Here is a 25,695-nt window from a genome sequence, read left to right as displayed (position 1 = left end):
GAGGTAAAATACAGTTCTAAATTTTAAGTGTGTCTGTGTGCACAGACACTCGTGTGTACAGGAGCAGGGACAGTAATGTGAGGCGAGCGTGCAGTTGCTATGTCAAATGTAGTAATGAATGCACGTGACATGAAGGAGGTGCAAAGAGACAAAATGCTGCAAGGATTCCAAAACTGGAGGGGACTATGCAGTTGGAGGACTGGGAAAAATTTCTTGGAGAAAGAGATGTTTGAGGACAGCTTTGAAGGATAGACGGTATTTTCATAAATGATAAAGGTGGGATAAGTGGTGTATTTCAGAGAACTCAGAAATAGTTGCTTTAAGGTGAATCTGCCCTTTGACTCTAGGCAGGCTTTTAGTGATATGATTTTTTTTCTCTCCCAAAAGTGAAGAATTGGATAATATCATCAAAATGAACAAAGACTTGAATAGGTAAGAATTAAATACATATATTTTTTTGCTTTATTACTGAATTACATATTGTGATTTCTTATGTCTCTTCAGTATTTGAGCATGAGGACCCACATTGTGGGCTAGTCACAGGAATCCTACAAATCTTGAATAAAAAGCTTGCACAATCATCATTTCATCATTGTTATAAATGGTTATTACAATCCAAAGATTCTATTATTAAAGTGTCTTTGATTTTTCACACTCCATTTGTTTAGTAAAGCAGTTAAATAAATAACCACATTTCTCTTCCTCAAATATTAGGTTAGTATGTAAACAAAGTTTTGTTTGATCACTAAATGCTATTAGTTTAACCATCACAAAAGCCACTTGTTATCTTAGATAACATTATCTCCTTATTTTGAATCACTTATAATTGCATACTTTAAAAATTATAAAAATTGAGGTTTGTGTTAGAGGTGTGTGGAATTTAGTTATTTCTCTGTTACTTTGTCTCCTAACATACCGAAGGGACTGGGACCAAAGAAAAGTAGAAACAAAGCAAATGTCAAATGAGTTAATTAATCAAGAGATGTGGTTTTCATACCTGTTCTGACAATAATGATTCATATGATTGACTATCAACAACTCGCTTAAACTTGCCGAGTTTTAGTTTTCTCTGTAAAGAGAAGGAGGTATTCAATCATGAATCATAGACTCCAAAGCCCATGGAGGCCTGGCAGGTGTGAATGAGCGAAGGGAGCTGGCTCTGTGAGACACAGGGGAAGGCCCTGTCCCAAGAGCCCGGCTGTTCCCCAGCTCCAGCTGATTGCTGCCGCGTGAGAATCTGAGCCCAGCGTTGCAGGACATTATCAGGAGGTCCTGAAAATTCAGGTTTCTTGGCCATCTTATAAATATTGGCTCACATTAAAATCAAAAACACTCCATGAACCCCATCAACACATCTATGTACCTGTTATGGGTGGTGTATCCCTAATTTGTAACTTTTATTTTCTTTATGTTCCACTTCAATTTAAATTTTGAGTCTATGAAAATATCTGTTTGGAATAAAGCAGTTTCAAGAATTGAGGCTCATCTTTCCCAACAAGCTTCTATTTACTGTCTTTGATGTAAACTGGTCTATGTGTCTATGGAGTAAAGTATCTGTTATTACCACTGACAAGGTTTTTTATTTAATACATTTGAAGAAATCAAGGTCTTGATGGCATCTTCAGAGCAACTCCTAAGGCAGAGCAAACAGAGAAAAGGTAAGTGCATCTGTCTCTAATCTGAAAATGTGATCTCCCAGATTGCTTGTTTAATTCGTTCAGACATTAGCTGGAAGGGAGTTGTATCCTCTGGCATGAAAACGTCCTAGCAGATGGAGTGGTGCCCTCAGTATTGTACATTTAGTTCAGACATAATTGCTCAGAAGGATTTCTGCTCTTTTGTTCACCAAGAGTAAATGGGCAATTCATGAAGAATGTTTATTATAACTGACCTTTCAAGATACCACACAATTTTATTTCAATGTGCAGTTTTTTATTTGAATTTCTTTCTGTTTTACAGAGCTCAAAGCCTGGAGAGTCTCATCTTTCTGAATATCCAGGCAAACAAAGATGGCAAAGGGTAAGGTCTGAGGAAGACTCTTACAGGCCTCTTTGGTTGAGTCCCAGACTGTACGCTGTTTGCTGAGGGAGACCGACGGCCTGCTCAGACCAGGGTCCGGAAGGCTGAGGGAGCAGGCCCTCAATCAGGGTCAGGAGATGGGTGGATATCTTGAAGCCAGCTCTGCCACCTCCATCAATCTGGGTGACCCAGGGCAAGTCCCTTAACCTCTGGAGACTTCTGTTTCCTTACCCATAAAATGAAGGGTATGACCTAGATGATCTCCAAGTTCCCTTTTAAATCTAAAAATGGAAGAAATCTGGCTGTTACAAGTAGTGGACAATAGGCTGGTTGATGAACTAAATATATGTATTACAAGACATTTTGATGCTGGGAGCATAGCCCCTCACCACTGAAATCTTTATAATACACTAGGGCCATTTTCAGTTGGAATCTTAGTTGAGTCACTTCATATGTATATTTCAAATATACTTGTAAATATCTCAAAGTCAAGAGCTATGTTTTTATTTATTTTGCCTCATAAAAAGTGTTAATGAATGATCAGTAACTGAATGATAGTCTTTAAGTTATAGTTCTAGGCTCTTACTGATATACTAGAAAAATGACTTTTGTTACTGATATTATTTTTTCATGTTGAAAGAAACCAAACCCTCGACAGTTTCACTAAAGAAAACCCCAGAACAGTCAAGAATGACAAAGGGTAAGGATTTATGAGAGCTCTGCTTTTTCCTCAGATTGGCTGTTTACCTTGTATTTGATTAGTTATTAGTCATTAAGTTTGCTTTCCTAACATGATAAATATTTCTACTGTCTTGGCTATCCTTGAAAATTATTCATCTGTGCCAGTCTGTGCACAGAATGGTGTTCTAGCCTTCCATGTCACTCTTCGCAGATGCATTCTTAGCCTTCTCTAACATAGAACACTGAAAGTCTGTTCCATGAGAGCGTTGAGGACAATAACCCCACAGACATGGAATGCTTGTTGACAATATATTATTACAGTGTAAATGTGCAAGTATTATTACTGGTTAACTTTTTTCAAGTGGAGACAAGTGGAAGTAGAAAATAGCCAATTTTCTGTAAGTGATTTTATAAACTTCACAGGAAAAGATGGGATTTAAGATATTTTATTTTATTTTATTATTATTATTTTTTAAATATATTTTTATTGACTTCACAGAGAGGAAAGGAGAGGGGGAGAGAGAGAGAAACATCAATGATGAGAGGGTCATTGATTGGCTGCAGCCCACAACTTGGGCATGTGCCCTGACCAGGAATCAAACCCCGATCGCCTGGATCATAGGTCAATGCTCAACTGCTAAGCCACGCCCAGCCGGGCGGATTTAAGATATTTTAAAAATGAAGTTTAGAAAGTTCCACAAAAGTAGTGGAAAAGAAGTAGAAATGATTCCACAAAAGTCATTTCTTGGACTAGAAATGAGGAGAGAACAAAAATGATTTGTAATCTGGGATAACTTAGTAGCAACTGGGCTTTGATGCAGGGATTTCTGATCTTGTTGGTGTAGTGGGTGGAGTCCACAGTCCCTTTTTACTCTTCCCTGTCTCTCTCCCTCCCTTCTTTCTTTCTTATATTGAAAGAAATTAAAGTACCAATAGTCTTATCACAGTGAAATCAGAGACATGAAAATAGCAAAGGGGAATGCTTGGACAATTGGGGACTTTAAAGGGTTAAGTTCTTACATCTCCTAATAGTTTTACGTTATTGGCATGTGAAAGTTTTATTGGTTATGGTCAATTTATATCAAGTACTAGAGCCATCACAGAGTCATTTCCACTTTTCCAAGGTTACTCAGAACCTCGAACTTTTTATTAAAAATGACTTCTTTAAACCTTCAATGCGTTTAGGTGAAAAATGTTGATTGTTTGACTTCTACCCCTGATGTGAACGATTTTCATGTTTAAAGAAGACAATGTCTCAACAGACATTAAAGTTGGCTCCCTGCCAACTCACTCATAAAAGACAAAGAAAGAAAAAACTGAGAGCTGGAGGGAATTTATACGTTGAATTGATTTAATCATAACTGAAGGATTGTTAGGACCTTACTATTAGAATAGTTACTATAACTCATCAGCATCTTGCATGAGTAGAGGCACTTGAATTAAATATTTCTAAGAACTTCCAACATTTTAGGTACTGATAACATCTTACCCCTGTTGTGAGAAATCTGCTCTTGTCATAAGAGATTGAATTGTTCTATTTCTTTCTCTGTCTGTTGCTCTGCCCTCCCCCCTCACCACCATCCCAATGCTATAAAGAAACCAAGGCCTTGGCAGTTTTATCCACGTTAATCAAAAGACTGACAAAAATGAGAAAGGGTAAGTAAAACTTCTAACTTGAGGGGGCTCTCTTTTTTTTAGGTTAGCTTTTTACACCTCATTAAAAACGGGAGTGCCATGCTTCCCTGTCACAGAGAAGGTTGCACTTTTAGGCCTATTAGAGATTACTAGGCAAAGGAATAGGATGAATGCTGTTTCCATAGGACCACATGGTTGAATTACATTAAAGTAAATTTAGGAAAACCTGCTACATAATCTCTTATTCCATATTTTCTTAAATAATTTTAAAATGAGCCAAATTTTATACTTAAATTAAGAAATATAAAGCACAAAATTGCAACGTGAGAGGTGTGTGAACAAGTTTTGCTAAACTGATTTAAAGCAAGTACTACTGTGGAAATTAATAAAGAGAATCTAAGGATAGTTACATCAAGGGTCTTTCTGGTCACCTGGCCCTGGAAACATCTGACATCCTTTCAGGGACATTCTTGTTTGTACGAATTTCAGATAAAATTCAAATGCGACCTAACTGCTATGAAGTTTTCATGGTTTTTCAAAGAACTCAAGATCTCTAAACAATCATCAAAGCAAAAGCCAGGGTAGATAAAACTAACAGAGAGTGAGAATTGCTTTGATGTTTCTGAATCCTGGTTATTTTTGGTCAGATTAATTGTGTGATCTTCTCAGTGATACTGAGGGGGTCTCATCTCTAAGTTTGTCTTTTCTCTTCTGTGCCTGACCCCTGCTGCACTGCCCTTCACTGTGGAGAGTCTGCAGCACATTCTATGTGAATTTACATTCACATACAGCCCAATTAAGTCCCAAATATTAATTTAACTACATTATTTATAGGAAATTTTATAATAAAAATGAATTTAATATCACTATAATAATAGTCTTTAAAATCTTGAATTAATCAATAATATGGAATATATATATGTACACCCATAATACTTTGAAACTGATCTAAACTTTTTTAAAAGAGGTGAAGACCTTGACAATGCTATCAAAAGGAATCCCAGAGGAAGTGAAAATACCACCGGGCAAGACTTATTAGTGCCTTAAATCTGATTTCTGTAACTGACAGTTAATAAGACAAAATGAGTTGGCATTTTAACTGCACAAACATATTTTACTGGCGTGGATTTGGAAAATAGCAATGGGCCACATGGCCTTCCCTCCTTGCTCTAAAATAAAATCACTTACTTTTTAAGAATTGTCCCAATGCTGCCTTTTCTCCAAGATTTTGGACTTTGATTTATTTTTAAGAATGAGTTACTAGTTGAATTTCTTGTGTCCAACAAAAGCACAGTCTAGATATTTTCAAAGTGGAACTCCAAAATGACAAAGATAGCCAAGAGTGAGGTTTCATTAAAACTCTTGTAAATGAACTTCTCTAAGGACGGTGGCCTCAGAAGGCAGCCAGCGGAGGGGCGGGCAGGCACACCCGCTGGGAGTGAGGACACCCTCCCGCTTCTCTCCTGACTCTGGGGACAGGGCAGGGCGACTCAACCAGGGTCCGTTGCTGTCCTCTGCTGTCCCTTTTTGGTTCAGGTTCTACTCCTTTTGGTATCACTCAGTGGATTTTAATGAGGGAAACATGTCCTCTGAGAAGCGGGTCATTAATTTTTCTACCATCTAAGGTATCTCTTTTTTGTCCTTTGTAACTCATCATAACCCAATTATTTTTAAAAGGTTTGAGTTGGGGAAATGGTTGAGTTTATTTGAAAGGATATATTTTTATTATTAAAAATATTTATTAGTAATAATATTTATTAGTTTTAATGTTTTAAACTTATTATCATTATTATTAACATTACTCATATTAAAAAAAAACAGAATAGGCAATTATATGTGATTTGTTGAGTAGAAATTTATATCCTGACTGGATCTAGTATAGAACTTTATCTAACTTCAATGCTGACCATTTGGAGTATTCTTACAAGATTATCTGAAGGCAAAGTTGATTTTGTTAAATAATAAGTTTCACATATAACTATGCATTTTGAGAACAAAATAAAAAAAAGATGTTTCTTATTAACAAAAAAAATAAACTTACATTTTGAGTCTTCAGCTCAAAATGTAAGAGAATTTTCATTTGCATTTAGAGCTTGAAAAATTACAATGCTAGAGAACTTGTAGATTTACCACTTAATTTTTCCAATCATTGTTCACTTGATTAGTGTTTTATTTTAACAACCCTCATTAAATTTTATTTTCTTACTCAAAGAAAACAAGACCTCAGTGGGCATATTAAAGTGAATCCTGAAACAAATAAAAATATCAAGAGGTAAGACACAGCGCTTTTCTCCTCCCTTTGTCTGGCATTTGTCAGCATATTAGCATTCTGAGTGCTTGCATCCAGGAGAGTACACTGAAAATCAAGCCAAAACGGAACTCTCTTTTCCTGAAACACATCAGATTAAGCAAATCTATGCAACTGGTACACAGAAATGCATTTTATTCTTGGGTGAAGGTTGCTGTCAGGTAGATTTTGAGATATAAAATGGGAATTTTGACTGAGCTCTTCTGAGCTAAGTGATTTATTTCTTTGTATGTATGTATGTGTGTGTGTATAAGAAGTATGTGTATATACAGGGTGGGACAAAAGTAGGTTTACAGTTGTTCCTATTGAAAATAATACAATAAATAATAAATAAGAATATAAGAATAATAACCTGTTTCCCATACTCACAACTGTAAATCTCGGTTTGCCCCACCCTGTATGTATGTATATGTGTGTCTATATAAGTAGTGTGTATGTGTAAGTGTATGTATGTATTAATTAGGGTTCTTCAATGAAGCAGGACCAATAGGAGATGATAGATGATAGATAGATGATAGATAGATAGATAGATAGATAGATAGATAGATAGATAGATAGATAGATAGATAGATGATAGATAGATAGATGATAGATAGATAGATGATAGATAGATAGATAGATAGATAGATAGATAGATAGATAGATAGATAGATAGATGATAGATAGATAGATGATAGATAGATAGATAGATAGATAGATATAGATTGATAGATGATAGATAGATGATAGATTAGATAGATAGATGATAGATAGATGATAGATGATAGATAGATAGATGATAGATAGATAGATAGATAGATAGATAGATAGATAGATAGATAGATATAGATAGATAGATAGATATAGATAGATGATAGATAGATAGATGATAGATAGATAGATAGATAGATAGATAGATAGATAGATAGATGATAGATAGATAGATAGATAGATAGATAGATAGATAGATAGATAGATAGATAGATGATAGATAGATGATAGATAGAGAGAAATTTATTATAAGGAACTATCTCATGCTGAGAAGTCTCAAGCTCTGTATTTAGCAAGTTGGAGACCTAGGTCAGCCCATGTTGTAGTTCCAAGTCCAAGTCTGAAGGCCTGGGAACCAGGAGAGTTGATCATATAAGTTCTAGTCCAAGTGCAAGAGAAGACCAATGTCACATTAAGTAGTCAGGCAGGCAAAGTCCCCTGTTACTCAGATATTTTGTTCTGTTCAGGGCTTCAACTGATTAGATGGGGCCTACTCATGTTAGGGAGAGCTATCTGCTTTACTCAGCCTGTGGACTTGAATGTGAATCTCATCCAAAACCCCCTCATATGGAAATAGTTTTAAAAATGAGCTTGTTGGCATGTTGCTGAAAACAGTGTACCAAATATTTCCATGTGGTTTTAGTTGGACTCGTTTTCATTCAGTTAACCCAGTACGTGGTATTATTAGATTCTAAAATGTGTCACTGATGCCTGTAGGCCCAGTCACAGAGCAAGGGCTCAGCCAGCTGAAGAGCTGAGGCACTCACGGTCAGCCAGCGCTGTTCTCAGCAGCCCGGCTTGGTCAGAGGCCTAGAGACTTCTACAATTTTGCAACCAGCAGAGTGAGAAGAAAGCATTGACTTCCTTGGCTACTTTGGTGGTTCGGGGAGGTAACTTGAGGTAGTGAATGTGAACAAGGAGTCCAAAAGACCTGGATTCAATTCTGACTCTGTCACTGGCTAGCTGTGTTTCTGTGCCTCAGTTTACCCATCTACAAATTAGGAATCATAATATTATCATGCCTAGTACATAGTAGATACAAGTAACTGTTAGCAGTAATAAAGGTCAGGTGGATTATGTTTTCTTAATGATTTAGATACTGTTCAAATATTTAATTTACTGTGGCTCTCTAAAAAAATCCATGTTTTCCTTTATAATTTTTATTAAAGAGAGTATTTTATTAAAGAGAGTATTTCACCTATTATTTTTCACATGTTGGTATGTATGGGTGTATCCACATGCCTATGTGTGATATGTGTACATATGCATACAAAAGTTCATGGAGATTCATGTGTGTATGGTTATGTGTGCAGTAGTCTGTACATCTTTTAGAAGTAAAATAAGGTTATGTTTCCTCCCTTATTAAAAGGTCTCAGTATTATCACGTTTCAGGTAGAATAAAATTCTAACCATTGGCGATGGCCTTTTACTTGTTCAATAAAGTCCAGCCAGACTGATCCTTTTTCTATCCCAGGCTCATTCCTGCCTTAGTGACTTTACAAACTTGGAAATTTTAACAACCTTATACTGATATGGACTTTATTTAATATGTTTAAAGAGATCAAGGTCTTGGCAATACAATCAAAGCAAACCCCACAAACAACACAAATATTATCAAGAAGGAGTCATAATGCTTATTGCCATGTTATTTTTTGAGTACGAAAACCTGGACATAGAATCCCAGGAATTTTTCTTTTTGGTCACTGGTATTTAAATCTCACATACTTTGTTTAAGCAAAAACCAGTCACGTGTTTAAAAAAGTCAACAAGGAGTATTCTGGAATAGAATGGCTGTTCCTGTTGGGTTAATTGTTTCATTATTTGTATGAAAAAGTTTACAATTTGTTTTGCTGCTTTTAGTGGTATACACCTTTTCAGAAATTTGGGTACAAGTAAAAGTTGAGTCAACATCTGGTTGCTTCCAAATATTTGTATCTTTAATATATAGATGCAACACAGAGACTTTATGATACGATCTTAGTAGGGCCACAGGGTAAGGAGAAATAGTAAGAAAAGCAAAATTCCATTAAGATCAGAAGCAGATACTAAAGGGTAACAATAAAGTACTGGCGTGTTCTCAGTGACTATGTAGAGTTTTATATTACAGTAAATATATTTTACATTTAAGAGCTCCCTAGATTTTAATCTTTGTGTTGTTTGTTGCTGACACAGAACTAGTCAAAATTTGTAGTTTTTAACACACAGTTATAAGTACCCGAAGCAGCTACCAGGTGGTATATCAGGGACTTTAACAAACTGGTATATTAATCTTAATCCATTGTTGTGAATAGCAAACTTGCTAAAGAATGTCATTTACAAAAGATATATTCTCGAAAGTTGATTTGAAAGTCCCACAGCATGTTGAAGTTAGATATTAAGTGGATGCCTTCTGGAATGTTCCATGAGATGTATATATAGACTACTACAAAATGTTTAGTGCACCTGGCAAAGGTTAAGAGTATACCATTAGGTAAATCATCATAGAAACCATGTCCTAGTACAGCCCTTGCTACTGGCACAGTGGCTCCAAGATTAAAATATTGTCTCACTGAGTCTCAGTGAGTTTTAGGGACGGATAAATTCCCACATTCTTCTGCATAGTCACCTTTAACAATCTTCAGCTCTTTGGCAAGATCTCAGTAAGTGTTTATACTGTTTCTGAATTTTAATAAATAATTTTACCCACTCGGTATTAATCTCTCATTAACCTCATCATTTCTTTAATGTTTTAAAGGGGCCAGAGTCTTGATAATCTCAACAGAGTGACCCCTGAAGTAAACAGAAGTGACTCAGGGTGAGGACTGCTTCTTATCTTTCTTCCTTCCCCATCTGCCTCAATTTGTGGCACTCATCAGAGCAGCTGTGTTGAAAAGTGTTTGAATTGGAATCAGAAAGTCTAGACTCCAGTATTTGCCATGTGGGTGCCTTGAACACACTGAGCTTAGGCTTCTTTAGTTATGAAATGAGAAATAATGTTTCTCCCACCTTTCATGGATATAAAATCCCCTTAAAGTGAAAATGCACTATAAATGTAAATTATTAACAAAATAGAGCACAGCTACAGCATTAGATGGAGTACTTAGAGAGACCAAGTGAGAGTTTTGGGCAAATCATTATATAATTCCTGAACTGATTTTTTAAAAAAAAAAAAAAACTCAATCTTGCCTACTTTTATGGTTTTATTTTGAGGGTAAATGAGAAACTGAGCCAGTATGTCCATGATTTGTATAGAGGTCATTTTTTTTTCCTACTCTTTTAAATGAAGGGCATATATTGGTATTAATTCAAATACCAAAACTTAATAATATAATTCATCTTGAGTACATATATTCTTTAAATTAAAATACTTAGTTGATTTAATTCCATTTTTATTTACCTTGTATTTATTTGCTTTTTTTGTTTAAAGTTCCAAAGACCTTGATAACTTCATCAATGTGAATCCAAGAACAGAAAAAAGTGTGCAAGGGTGAGATTTAATAGCTCTTCTTTTTTGTTTCATGCTGACCAGTGCTTAAAATAGAATTAAATCATCATTTCAGCTGACTGACACTGAGCTCAGTGAGAGTTCAAGAGAAGCCATGTAACCTTTACAACCTTACATCTAAAATGTGAACAATTATTAGATGAATAGTTGTTTTTCCAGGATGGACAGGATGCTTTTATTTGCTGATCTGTTTATTTTTCTAAGCAGAGGGGTGGCACAGGAGAGGGGAACAGAACGGGACTGGAACCCATAGACGCGGGTGTAGGCCTGGCTCTGCCTCACTAGCTGTGCGAACGGGATTGGCTTCTCCCCCTGTTTGGGCTTCAGTTTTCTCACCCTCAAAGTGAGGAGGTTGGGCCAAGTGTTCTCTAGTTACTTCCAACACTAATTCCATTACTACATCCCGATAAGATGGTTGGAGGAATGGAAAGTGCATGCATTCTGAGTTAGGTTACTTAGCTTTTAGTTCCAACCCTGCCACTATTAGCCATGTAGGAAAATCTCAATCTCTCTATGTCTCAGTTTTACTCTTCATGAAATTGGGGTGATAGTTCTTCTTATGTCATAGAATTGATGTGAGGATTAAATCACATAAATTATGTAAATCACTTAGGGCAGTGCCTGGCACATCATAAATTTTCTAAAAACCTTAGTTATTGTTTATTATTTCTATGCAGTTATAGTTAGGGCCAAAAAATATATATTCATGATCAGCACAGAAAAACTCCAACCCTTTGAGATATCTCTGCTTTAATAAATAATTATTTCATAATAAAATATTTTTATAATAAAAATATTTTTAAGTTTTAATAAATATTTACAACCACATGATGTGAATTGACCACTGATCTGATTATTTCTATAACGTTTTAAAGGGGTCAAAGTCTGGACAGCCTCATCAAAGTCTCTCCTGAAACAAAGAGATCTACCCAAAGGTGAGGTTCATGGAACTCTCCTCTCTCTCCTCTGCTTCTTTTTCCTGTTCAACTTTAAAAATGTGATGAAATGTATTGCCCCTTCATAGAAACAGTCAGTGATGGGACCCCAAATCAACAGCTCTGTGTCAGCAACCTGGGTTTACGTCCTTGCTCAGGGCTCCCTGGCTGTGAGCTTTCGTGGAAGGGACAGAATTTTTTAAAAGATCTCTTATCAGTATGGGGTTTGTGGCCCATGCCTATGAGAGAAACATCACCCCAAAACAATTTCCTAGAGCTAAGCAGTCTAAAGAAGATTTTCATGTGAAGAAAATTTCTCCTTCCTTCTTCCTCCCTCATTTATTCCCCTCTCCTCTTACTGTCTACCACTGAAAAAAAACTAAAGTTAGGAGGTTATTTTAAAAAAATTATTCTTAGCTCATTGTCAGTTTATAAAATGGAATAAATTAAAGATAAATTGGCTCTCTACTCCTTCGCAAACCCAAGGATTACTTTTTAAACGATTCCTAAGAAAATTAGCAACATAACATTCTTATACTTGATTAGAATATTTTTGCATGACGTTGAATTTGTTTCTGTCTTCTCGAGAAGTTAAGATGCATTATACAATGGAACAGAAGTTGAGAAAAGCATGGCAGAGCAACTCCAAGCTGCCTTTTAATTCTTGTGAGGATAATGTTGGTGAAAAGCGCTGTGCAGATGTAAGGAATCGTGAACAGAGAGAGAGGAAGGGTGTTTGCAAAAGGAAGCATGGGTTTGGCATCCAGTTGCCAGGGTTTCAATCCTGGGTCACCCTCAGTCACTTCTTAGGTACCTGGCCCCTAGGAGTGTCTTGACTTCTCTAAAGCTCAGTTTCATTGTTTATAAAGGGGGGAAGGGGTAGTAATATACATCTTATTAGGTTGTTTTGAGAATTTTAAAAAGATAACTAATGTATATAAAGTAGAAACAATACATTTATCACTTTTAATCTAAGATTTCATGGAATGATTCAACTGTCAAAAGGAAAAAATGCCAGTCATAAAATTTGCTGATACCAATTGAATTTGACCTTTTATTTTATTTTGTTTTAGCAGTGAACAAGGTCTTGATAAACTTATTAATCTAAGCCCCAAAGCTGTCAAAAACATGGCTGGGTAAGAGAAGGATTTTTTTTCTTTCTCATTTTCTTTTCTTTTTTTGTTTTGTTTTGTTTCTCCTTAACTAAGCACAATATCAATACAAATGACTTATAATCATTCTATTTACAAATTGAATATAGTCTTTTAAAAGCATCACAATTTTTATATGTCACTGGAAATTTAGATGATTTATTTGTTAATAGCAAGAAAGAAAGGCAGCTGAAAAACTTATATGGTGGTAGCTTCACTTTTTTCAGCCTCAAGTAAAGCAACTGAAGAGAGTGATTGTGGCAGGAATCTAACGTCTATGTGCTGTTTGTTTTGCAGAATTGATATTAATGCCTTTGTCTCTCAAATTGATTAAAATGTATTAATGATAATTTTTTAAATGCCTAGACACTTCATTAGACTCAGCACCAGCAAATATGATTCACCTTTGTTTTTGAAGAGTATTTTCTGGTAGTTAGTGGAAATTTTATGAGGTTTACTGTTTCTTAGATGGTTTGCTGCTCCCAGCAAAGTTATGGACCTAAATTTTGGTAATTCTTTAAGTAGTATCTGTAAGTTGATGAAATTCACTTTTTGTCTCTGGTTATATGAAGATTTTTATATCATTATGCACTATTAATATACAAATATATATATCTTAACAATGTTTTTATGATTTTTCTTCTTGAGTTTAATTGGTACATATGAAAATTTTAGAGGTGAAATAAAGGAACCTCAGAGAACTCATAGCCCAGTTAGTTTGAACATTTGAAAAGATGTTGCATTTGAATCAAATCAATTCACTGAAGAGGAATTTAAGATTCAGAGAGATTAGGTGATTTGACCAGGGTCACCACTAGAGAGAACTAGTGGACGACGGATAGTAGTCCTGTGATCTGTTAGGCAGTGAATAATTGCTGAGCACCTACTGGGTTTGAAGCTTACAGCTGGTATCATGAGTAGTGCACTAGATATAATTATAGGCCATGGACACCAAAAAGAGAATTCAGTAGACATTCTGAATCCTATTAACAGCAGGCAATTATCATAGATTAAAGGTAATTATGGGGCACAGAGATGTTATTCCAAGATGATAATAGGTTGTCAATTTAATATATTACGTTTTGGAATACTCATGTACTGCTTGCTGGATGTAGAATGCATTGTTAGTGCTTTACATTTAAAAGGAAAAAAAGGCATTGAATAGCTAATTGACAAGCAGTAAACTTCAGATTCCTAGATTCCTAGAAATAGTAGATGTTAGAGGTGGTCAGAGCCTTAGAGATGATCCAATCCAATCTCCTCATTTTACAGATGAGAATACTGAGGCCAGGGGCAAAAATCTGTCTTCCCTGAGTTCTTCTAATTTCTAGCCTAACTCCCAGCCCAACACCCATTCTTTAAATCACAGCACACAGACTTAATTGAGAACCTCAGGGGAACAGAGGAGGCTATAAAGCTGGGATTGTTGCTCTTGCCATGGGACAGCCAGGAGGTGTCTTTTACTGCTTTATAAGGTCACGTGAATGATTCCTTCATAGATGACAATGACACAAATGTGCAAATAACTGCGAAGCATTGCACAGCTTTTAAACTACATGGAAGTAATAATAGGTATTAATAGTCAGATGTATGCCTTTACTAAATCCTTAAACCAAAATAAATGAAAGCAGTAACTTGAGTTGAAAAAATGTTACATTTTTCCTGGATAAAATTTAGATATAAGATTCCTGTGTTTGCAGGGACCCAAGGGCCCCCCCAAAAAAAAAAAAGTTGATAAATTTGTTGTTTTCAATTCACTGAGATAAATTGCATGATGCTCTCAATCAAAGCAATTCAGGCCTGTTATTGAGATCCTTGTTTTATTAACATTTAGGACTATGAATAGAACATAGACATTTATGTTTTCTAAGTTAATGTTTCTCAAACTGTGGGTCGCAACCATTACAGGGTCTTGTAAGTAATTTAGGGAGTGTCAATCAGCATTTTCCCCAATTAAATAAAATGAATTAAATAGAGTAGAAAATGAGAGTTCTTCTTATGTAGTGAGGGTGTTATTTCATGAAATTTATGTTTTATTTCATGTGTCTGTCTGTCTGTCTGAAAAAAGAGTATCGGGCTGTGATGTAAAATATATTTATTTATTAATGGTCTTTATAAAACAGTAGTTTAAATATCACTGTTCTAGGTAGTTGGGTGAATCAAGATTTCTATGTTCAGCAGAAAGGTTAAAATAGAAGTTCTCATGTTTGCAGTTAATTTTATATATTGAAAGATTGTGGCTTTTGAACATATTATCTCCTCTACAAAGTTTTATTCTTTGTATTTTTTCTTCTAATATGTGCCATTAACCTAATTTTAAGGATTGTTGTCTTTCAGGCACAGTTTAGCTTTATGACAGATTTTACAATCAATAGTTTTGTTTGCAATGGGTAATTTTCATATGTTCATCATTCTTTTAATAGTATTTGTGGATAGCAATTGATTATCTTTGAGAATATTATTATTGAAAATAATTCAAAACAGTGAAAATCCAGTGAGGGGCTTTCTGTGTACCCCAGAGACAGGAGAAAGGTGATGAATGGATGGAACCGAGGGAATCCGGGAGCTGGGGGGAAGCACGCGGAGAGGTTGGGGCTGGGGGGATGCAGACCTTTCTGATGACTGACCTCTAAGTGGCTCCCCTTCCCTTGCATCAATGTTTTTAATGAATAAAGTATGTTATATTTTTGTATGATTAGAAAGCATTGTTGGAGGGAAGGAGGTACAGACATTTGCTCTCCAAGACCAAATGTGTTATCAGTACTGGGATTTCTTGACAGGACAAGCGATTGTATTCCTTTGAATAGATATTAAAAAGGGGTTTAGAGGAAAGCTTAGAAAAATCACAACTTCCCAGCCCTAAAAACGGGCATCATCCCGAGGCAGTGAATGATAGTAAAGCATGTGAAAGCAAATAGTGGCCTGTGACTGGGAAACAGAACTTCAAATAGGAATCAGACATTTCAGAGGATGCCACTTATTTGACTATGAGCAACTGAGTCTCATTTGGTTTGTCAGTCATCAGAGAGGGAAGAAAACTCAATTTTGAGGGATTGCTGGAACTCACTTTTGCCAAATCTTATGTTAAGGATAATCCCAATTTTAGAGCTTATTATTTCTTAAAATATATTTAGTTGGTGGATATGATTTTTAAAATAACAAGGACACTAGAGTCAGTTTGTGTCTTCATAAAGTTAAAACATGTCAGGGGGGAAAGTTCTGAATCCCCAGACGTCCACTGTGAACACATGGTCAGTGTGCCCTGGGAGACCCGCTCTGGCAGCAAAGCTCGTGGATCAGAGAAATTTTTCCTCTGATCCAGCATCATTTGCACTCCCCTGGGTTGGTTAAAGAACTTACTTCAAGGCTGTTCTGTGCCAAGTCAATACATCTCAAACTAAATGACAAGATAACACATCCTTTCTTCCTATTTCCAACCAGCTTAAACCCCGATTACCTCTAACCTCGCTGCTTTAATTTCTTTCCACTTAAAGAAATCAAGATCTTGACAAGCTCATCAAAGTGAATCCTGAAACTGTCGCCAACAACCAAAGGTAATAGAACTGTATTAATTTTTGTGCTTTCATCAGGAAGACTATGGTGCCTGATTAGTACATCACGCAGATTTATAACTTTAATGATCTTATCAAAAGAACCTTATCATTAATGGGCAATCTTTTCATTTTTCCATTTAAAGAAACCAGGATCTGGATAACCTCATCAGAGTGAATCCGGCAGCGGTCAGGAGCAATCAGAGGTGATCACATAAAAGCAGTCATTTCACATTTCCACGTGTCTGTTGTCCCTGGGTGCAGTGGGTTTGCAATGTTTCTTTGCTGAACTAGCACTACCAAAAAGCCCATCACTAACTTCAGCTTATTTTCTTCTCTTTTGAATAGCCAAGACCTGGACGACCTCATTAAAGTGAAACCTTCAGCTCTCAGGAACACGGAGAGGTTAGTGACTTTGCCCAGCTATCTTGACATGTCCTCAAGGTTCCGGGTTAGGTATTTCCCCTCCCCTCCCCTCCCCTCCCCTCCCCTCCCCTCCCCTCCCCTCCCCTCCCCTCCCCTCCCCTCCCCTCCCCTCCCCTCCCCTCCCCTCCCCTCCCCTCCCCTCCCCTTCCCTCCCCTTCCCTCTCGTCTCTCGTCTCTCGTCTCTCGTCTCTTCTTTTTTTATTTATTTTTCCTTCTTGAAGCCTTTTATTTTCTTTAGTGTCAAATGGGGGACACATTTACAACCCAGGTGTCTCCTGTTCAGCAAGGAAACATGTTGTACTTTTCTGGAATCAATTGCTTGATGTTAGACTCAGTTCTGTACTTTTTATTTGCACTAAGGCAACTTAGTGTTTATTGTCTTTAGGAAATAGAATGTCAGGACTAAAAAGAAAAATGAGTGAAATTAAATTAGAAAATGTATTTTGGAGAAGCTGAACCATGTAGGTTTACATGGATACCTGCAGGGATGGGAAAGGAAATTCAGGGTCTTCAAAATTACAGACCCACAGCTAGCATGGGCTCGCAGTACTTCAGCAGACTTTAGCCTTGGACTTCCATTTGAGTTCTGCAAATATCTTATAACTCACCATCTTTATGTCGTATCATTCACCTAAAGGGCTTTATTAATAGTTAATAGATAATGCACCTGAGTGCATTGTATTAGAAGTCCAAGTTGTTCTACTGACCTGAAATTTTATCATAAATACATAGTTGGGAATCATAGTCTCACTATTCTGAAGTGAAGACAGCAAATTAACATATGGAACCATTTCTTCATATCGTATTGGTTGGGGCAGATTTTCTTTTTATTAGGAACAGTTTTAGGAGTGATTAGGTTTAGCAACCACATGTGGCTACTGTAGCAAGCTCTTCTCTCAGGGGACCACTCCATACAATGTTCTCTCTCGCCCCCTCTGCTCTTTCACTCTCCCCTTCTCTCCCTCCCTCCCCCCTTCCCCTGACCTTCTTCTCCTTCCCTCCCTCCCTCTAGAAAATGTGCTGTGTTGACAGACAATGGGAACTGTCTCATAAGAATTTTGCCTTTTATTGAAAGAGGCTAATTTTATAAAAATGTTGTTTGTATCAGCAACTCCTGATAAAATATCTATAAAAGGAAGACATTCTCCTTACACAGTCAGGATTTCTATTTTTAAAAATTTAAAATATTGGCCATCATGCTATTTTCAGATGGCAGCTTGATCCACAAATGTAACCTAAGTGATATTTGATGATTCTCTAGTATTTACATCAGATTTGATGATAATCGACTTGGATGTTCAAGAATTATCCCAGAACAGACAAGCAAGAAAGACTAAGCTGCCTGTTTGAAAAAAGTGACTTCATTCAGTTGGTTCAGCCACCTGTGTCTACAACGCATCTATGCTGCCTGCTTGGTTTTAGTGGGTAAAGAGACGGGGCATTTTTAAGTGCCTCCCAGTGGGAATAATAGCCACAAGGCACTTTTACATCCAATTCAATGCAACGTGAACCCTGATTATTTAATAGTGTAACAGCAGCGAATCAGAGTTCTTTCTGTGTGATTTTGCTGACATTTCCAACAGCTGGATATTTAATTCACAGTTAGGGGCGGAATAAACTTCAGTCATCGATCAGAATGTAAGCAGGTGTCCCTGAGCTCCTTCTAGGAACACAACAACCTGAACACATGCAGATGTGCACAGAATTTTCATCCAATCTGGGAGAAGCTGCAGGCTCTTTGCAGTGACAGTTTCATATCATCATGAACTAAGACATGTTAAAGGGAGATAGTCAATTATTTGTAGCCTATAAACTGCTGCTCCCGAATGAAGGTTGAAAAGCACCTAGTGACAGGCCTTTACAGTTAGAGAAAGCATCCTTCATCTGAAGTAGGAAAAAGTGCTCTGAACTATTGGAAGTATTGTACTCCTATCTTTTTAAGGGCTTCCTGTTTGCTGAGACATACCTCCAAGTTTCTAGTGTTCTAACAAGATCCCCTTCCTACTGCGTATTTCTCATAGTTCTGCTCAAGACAGGAAGCGGGAGGGTGTGGGAGAGGGTGACGCTGATTCTTTCCATTGCTTCATTCCCCATAATCAACAGGTTACTTGGGATGCTTCTAATTATCTCAGGAACTGAGACTGTTCGTCATCCCCACAGCTACTATAGTCTAGATTGCTGGTCAGGCTCCTAACTAGTTTTTCTCTTGCCTGTTGCACTTTCTGCCTTTCAGGCCATTCGCCACACTGTAGAGCTATCTGATCACATCGTTCTTCAGATCAAATCCTTCTGTGGCTTCCCACTGCCATAGTCATTGTCATTGGACAACAGCCGTATCCATAGCCTGGTTTCCAAAGCCCACCCCCCTCCTCTGCAGGCCTTCCCCCCCATCCTCTGTTGCATTCCACCCACAGCCTAACTTGCCCACACTCCACAGTCCTCAGTCCCACATCGCGATTGTGTGGGGAACTTCTGCTATCCTTTAGGCCTCAGCTTAGGTGTCTCTCCGTCAGGCTCTGGAAAGCCCCACCCCACCCCACCACACCTGCATGGGGTCCCTCTAGATGTTCTCAAGCTCTCTCCTTTCTGTCCCATAGCATTTGTCTCTTAGAGGAAATGATTACTTAATCATTTCTCTGCAGCTAGAGGATTTTTAGTGGTGAGATTGGGTGTGTTGTTCACTTCCCCATCTACAGTGCATAGCACAACGTGTGGCTCGTATAGGTACTTAATACATATTCTGTGAATGAAGGGGGAAATCTGAAACTAACCAAGGCCTGATAATCATCCACCTAGATAAAGTCTATTGCTTTCCAGCTCTAACATCCTGAGTCCCATGTGTGAAACCAGAATGAAGAAATCTGGTGTCTTCTAAATGGTCTCCTTTCGCCAACCGCTATCTCCTGCTCATGACAAATCCCAGTGAACCATGGTGAATTAGAGCCATTAACATTCTTGATCACATCTTATATTCAAAATACATAAATTTTCCAATTTCTTTATGGAACTGTTAATTGCTTTAATATATAATCTTTGACACTCCCTCATTGAAAAAGAACTGTAAAAATATATAAAGCTGGGCCCATTTGGGGATGTCAATAGAGTTGAAGAATTTTATGGTTATCTCTCTGTATTCTATACTCCTTTCAGAGGGACAAATATTCATTTTAAACTACAGTTAAAGCCTAAGATTTAGTTCTTGGCATAAAAGAAGTACCATAGTAAAATTTTTATATGGAGACTCTTAATTTTGCAAATGTGTTTGATACTCTACAAAAGCAGTTTAAGTAAGCTGTAGAGAGAAGAACATATTGAGGCTTTTAAAAAGTACCTCCCACGTCTCATGAGAAAGGAAGAGCAGTTGGGAGTGAGCTGCTAACTTTCTCTCATACAGTGCTTATCCTAGGAAAAGTAGTATAGTAAGAGACAATAATTAAAGGGGGTCAAATATATGGTGACTGAAAGAGGCTAGACTGTGGGTGGTGAGCACACAGTACAATATACAGATGATGGGTTATAGAATTTACTCTTGAAACTTATGTTATTGACCAATGTCATCCCAATAAATTTAATTTTAAAAACAAGACAATAATACCTTGGTCCCTCAAATCTCTATTTTTTTCCCTAGTAGGCTCTGTAAAGGAGTGTTATATTCCTTAATGGGACAGTGCAAAATGAATTACGTAATGACAACGCAGATAAATGCTTAGATACAAAATGTGTGCTATGACTCTATGTAACAGACAGCTCATGTTTTCTCCCAAGCATTTTGAAATCTACATAAAGAAAAGTATTTTTAGTTGCTATGGTTAACAAAATTTCTTTTTAGCACTTCTCACTGTATCCACAGAAAAGTGATGATTTTTCTTTGAGTTAATTCCAGCTGCTCATAAACTATAAAATTATAAGGTGCAATTGACACAAAAAGGTTTTGGAATCAAGCCTTTTGCTCGACCCTGAAGCATTTGACTGGGCTTCTATAAAAATCTTTTTTCACACTTTGACTCACAACTCTTCATCTTCCGCCACAGTGTAAAAGACAGGGTGTAAAAGATGTGGCCTTAATTAAAGAAGGGAAATTTTTTTTACATCCTTCAGCTTGGGAAGTTGATCTTCTTGTATCGGATCTTCAAACCTAGGTGATGACATCTATCAGGGTAAACAACCAAAGCAAATACACATTTTGTACTTGACAAAATCTGGAGCTTTTTACTTTGCTTTAAATTTTAGTATAGATTATTCAGAATTCAATCTTATAATCCACCCACCAAACTTGATATGTGACACTGTTTAATAAAAATACCACTAATAATATGGTTTGTTCAAAGACCACTTTGGGAGTGTGCTTCTTTGAAGGTGTGCATAGGCTCCAATTTTGACTTATCTGCCAGTAGTTATTGCATTTGTAAGATTCTAGTTTCTCGTCTTTCCTCAGGTTCAGGCCCATTCCCATTCTCCTTCACAATAGCTAGGGTCCAAAAGGACTTGGGAGGGGGTAGAGGAGGGGGTGGAAGTTGGGGGAAAGGTGTAGGCAGAGCAAAGACACAGTGTCTGCAGCAGCCAGGAGTGAAAAATGCTGGAGGAAGTGAAGATGTCCACCACCAGGCTGAGAAACTAAGCCTAATCATGTTGCCAGGGCAGAAGCAGATCTGTATCAGTTTGCTAGGGCTCTATAACCACAACCACAGACTAGGTAGCTTAAAACAGAAGTTTATTTCCTCACAGTTCTGGAGGCTGGAAGCCCAAGATCAAGATGTCAGTAGGGTTGGTTCCCTCTGAAGGCCGTGAGGGAGGGGCCTATTCTAGGCCTCTCTCCGTGGCTTGTAGAGGGCTGTCGTCACCCTGTGTCTTCACATTGTCTTCCGTCTGTGTGTGTCTGAGTCTAAATTTCTTCTTCTTATAAAGCTACCAGCCATATTGGATTAGGGCCCATCCTAATACCTCATTTCAACTTGATTGTCTCCATTAAAGACCCTATCTCCAAATAAAGTCACCTTCTGACATAATGCCATTAGGACTTCAACATATGAATGTAGTGGTGGCAGTGAGTGGGGGACATATTCAACTTAACAACATCCCAAAATAAGGAATAAGCCAGGGCTGGGACCTGTGTAAAAACAGAAAGAAATATTTTCAATTCAGGGATCAAGTAAGGCAGGTTCTGACACAAATGGAGGTGAAATGTCCATCACGGGCTTTACCGATCATTTTTATGTGATCATGTGCATGCTATGTACCTGGATGTAGATGGAGCTGACTGCCCTAAAGGTTCAGGGTCTGATACCCTCCCCTTAGGGCCCCTTTCATGTCCTTCCCAGAGCTAGGTAAGGTAATAGTAGATTTCCCCCAGAGATGGAGAAAGAGAGAGTTTAAATTCATTTCGTTTAATTCCCACAGTATTTTTGGAGCAGCTACTATGTGCAAGGTGATGTTAGGTCATGGTCATGTGTCTCTACTCTCAACTTATAATGAAAAAATGGTACTCAGTTCATCCAAGGTTAGCAGAGAATCACTTCCTAGGACAAAATTCTAATTCCTCAAGATTCACATTTTCTGGTGATCCCTCACTACTCACCATGGCCAACTCTGCCAGTCCAGCATTCCTAGGAAACGGGATTATGAAATACTATGACACTCCACTTTTCTATTCCATTATCCCTAAATATTTAGTTAAGTGTTATTTCAAAATGTTAAGGGGAGGATCACTTAATGCCTAGGATATTACAGTGGCCCGGAGGCCGATAGGGTGGCTCTAGTAAGTAGTGAGTGACCATCAGAGGTGAGGCAAATGCAAAGCCTTGTGTCTCCATTGCTGAATTTGAAGGATGTGATCAAGGAGGTTTCCTTACAACACAGTTCTAGCACTTATGTTGAGGAAGTCCTTTTTGAAATTTATATATTCAGGCTGCAGAATCAAATGATTTAGATACTTCTGAGAGATTTCTGTGGAAATCCTGTACATTTTACATATATTGGTTGGCATATTTCCTACACCAAAAGTGTGCAGCTGGTATTTTATTTTTTCAGTTTTTAAAATCTAGTTTATTTATTTATTTACTTTAAAATTTATCTTTATTGTTGAAAGTATTACAGATGTCCCCTTTGCTAGTGTTTTAAATGTGGTGTGTAAGTGTAGTTAAGGAATGCTGACTAACTTGCAGATTTATCAATTATCAAGGGTTTGGATGTTATAGAGAAGAATATTAAATTTTATTCCACATATAAGATAAATTTTAATACTATTTTCCATCCTTATCAATATTAATTTTTTGAGTGAGAGCCCTTCTACTGACTCTATGTAAAATAATCTTGTTTAAATCTACTATTCGGGATCAGAAGAGAGATTTACAGAATATGAAATTAATTCCAAAGATGTGAAAATTTAGGGTAGCAAGAAAAATGAAACAGTAGTCCCTCAAAATTTTGGAATCAATAGCACCTACTGCCATGTCACTACAGTGCTATTAACTATAATTTATTTATGCTTATTCAGTTCACCTACAATTGTCGTCATTGTGTCCACACAGTTTATCTACATTAACTCATTTATTCTCACTGCAACGTTGTAAGATTAGATATTATTGTCCTAGTTCACAAAAGGAAGCTTAGAAAAGTTGTCAAACGTTGCCCAAGGAGAGAAGGGGGATAGATGGCCTCTCTCTGACTCCTAGGCCATGCTCCTAACCAGCAGGGTTCATGACAAAGGCTTTTCCAAACTCATGAAAAACTAATCAAGAATTCTCAGTGTTATAGCAAAGATATACTGTAAACTAATACATAAGTAACATTTCAGAGGATACTTATATCTTACAAAAATGTGTCAAATCATAAAGGTAGCCCAAGATTGAAGAGTGTAATTGTCCTATTTATCCTGTACATTATGAATGATTGAATCAAATTTGGGGTTGATTTTTCATGTTTCTGTAATCCAAAAAGCTGGAATGAAGTCTCTAATTAAATATCCAAGAATTGGTTTCAGATGGACAGGTGGCTCAGCCTCAAATCTTGACTCTTTTACAAATTAGTTAATTGACCTTGGAAAATTCACTTAGCCTTTCTGAGCCCCAGATGCTGTCCTGCAAGATTTGTGTCATCTGAATGAGATCATCCATATGGAAATACACAATTAGTACTTTGTGACACAAAGTAGTACTCACTGAATGTTTGCTGAATGTGAATATCAATCGGTTGTTTCTTTACAGACCAGATTTCTCAAACTTTCCAAAGATTAGTTCTTTCATAACATCATGCTCTCATGTTTGAATAGTACAGATCGCTAGCTCAATGTCAGATTTTCAATGTCCCATATCTTTGTACCACAATGACTATGTCTAAGATTATATACTTGTTTTTAAAGTTTTTATTCAGGTTTTTACTTCCTAAAATTATATTGTAACTATTTTTTTTTTCTATAGAGATCGGAACCTGGAAAATTTAATTGAAGTGAATTCTAACGTGTCCAAAAATAAGAATGGAGGGTAAGGCTTATTATAATTTATTTTTGTTTTATGAATTCCATATGAGCCTGTATAAATTTTGTAAACTTGGAATATTTTCTGAGGAACTGAACTATAGTATGGTATTTAAATATAAGTACTATCTTAACACACACAAAAAACATGTACAGTGTGATTAATAAACTGAGATAGAAAAAATTATCAAAGTTTAAATTCTGTTAAAATTTCTGAGTAAAAGCCTGCTGTCCTATTGCTTAGTATAAAAGGCATCATGAAAATTCAAATTTCTGCACTTGGTCTGTGAAGACCTATTTTTACTTGCTGTTGCTTGGTAGGTTTTCAGTGGTGCAGAAAGCACTCTGAGAATATCTTCCTTGGATGCCTAGTGCTAAAAGAATAAACAAATTCAGCACAGCCACAAAGCAGGACCTCATTTTGAAATTTCTTTACACCACACAGTATAACGGCTTTAAAACTATTGTGCCTTGGTTGCTTTTACAGTAGAAGCTATACTATATTGTTGTTACAGACTGTTTACATTTGGGAAGAATAAAAAAATTATTCCATGTTTAGCAATTCCTCCCCACCATTCGTGGGGAGGACCCTAAAACAATAGCGTTCTATTTTGTATCTTCCTAAGGTGCAGCTGCCTTTTCTGTTTAAAAATTTTTTCAATGTAAATAAATGATATTGTTGATAATTTGTGCAGAGAATAGAAAATCAGGAAAAGAGATGGATTGTTTATTCCCCTTCCCCCCAATATGTATAAGAGGCTCTTGCATCTAACAGGTGATTTCTTTCTGTTCCCTTAATTCCCCAAATCATCTGCCTTCCTTTTTTCTTTTCTTTTTTTTTTTCTTTGGTGGTATTAAGTGATCCTTCCATAGAATGAGAAAGTAAATTTTCAATAGCATCTATTTATCTGGGGAAAAACATTCACTACTTTGGAAACAGAAACGTGCTTATAATTAACCGATCTCATTCAAATATTATTTGGAAGTGGTCACTGTAAAAAAAAAAAATTCAAGTAAATGATTAAGTGTAAGGTAGGAACTTCCCTCCTTTAATGTGATTTGCGAGGTGCTCGGGTGTCCACGGGCCGCTAAGGAGGGAGCAGACCCCACCCGAGCCCGCGGGCAGGGATGCAGCTTGGCCTGGCTTCCCCGACCTGCCCTGGAGGCCGCACATTCGTGACCAGAGCACACTCCATGGGGGGACCTGGGCATTAGCCCCAGGTTTTGGGTCATTAATATGACTCAGCTTCTTCCTGCATGTTGGCCTTCGCTGTTTTTCTCCTG

The 25,695-nt window shown here is 37.0% G+C and overlaps 1 protein-coding gene across 1 annotated transcript in view; it reads left to right on the top strand.

Annotated features, from left to right (window-relative positions):
• SCEL (sciellin) overlaps window positions 1–25,695 on the top strand; it is a 79,309-nt gene that overhangs the window by 39,269 nt on the left and 14,345 nt on the right. Inside the window, exons 12-25 of the mRNA XM_087813834.1 lie at window positions 388–432; window positions 1,599–1,658; window positions 1,960–2,019; window positions 4,297–4,356; window positions 5,301–5,360; window positions 6,548–6,607; window positions 10,128–10,187; window positions 10,800–10,859; window positions 11,753–11,812; window positions 12,886–12,948; window positions 16,458–16,517; window positions 16,661–16,720; window positions 16,863–16,919; window positions 24,356–24,418. Of these exons, the coding sequence (XP_087669960.1) occupies window positions 388–432; window positions 1,599–1,658; window positions 1,960–2,019; window positions 4,297–4,356; window positions 5,301–5,360; window positions 6,548–6,607; window positions 10,128–10,187; window positions 10,800–10,859; window positions 11,753–11,812; window positions 12,886–12,948; window positions 16,458–16,517; window positions 16,661–16,720; window positions 16,863–16,919; window positions 24,356–24,418 (828 nt within the window). The remainder of the gene's footprint in view (window positions 1–387; window positions 433–1,598; window positions 1,659–1,959; window positions 2,020–4,296; window positions 4,357–5,300; window positions 5,361–6,547; window positions 6,608–10,127; window positions 10,188–10,799; window positions 10,860–11,752; window positions 11,813–12,885; window positions 12,949–16,457; window positions 16,518–16,660; window positions 16,721–16,862; window positions 16,920–24,355; window positions 24,419–25,695) is intronic.

Source organism: Miniopterus natalensis, chromosome 2, assembly GCF_054644295.1.
Source record: "Miniopterus natalensis isolate mMinNat1 chromosome 2, mMinNat1.hap1, whole genome shotgun sequence".
Lineage (NCBI taxonomy): Eukaryota > Metazoa > Chordata > Mammalia > Chiroptera > Miniopteridae > Miniopterus > Miniopterus natalensis.
This window is presented reverse-complemented; position numbering and strand designations above follow the sequence as displayed.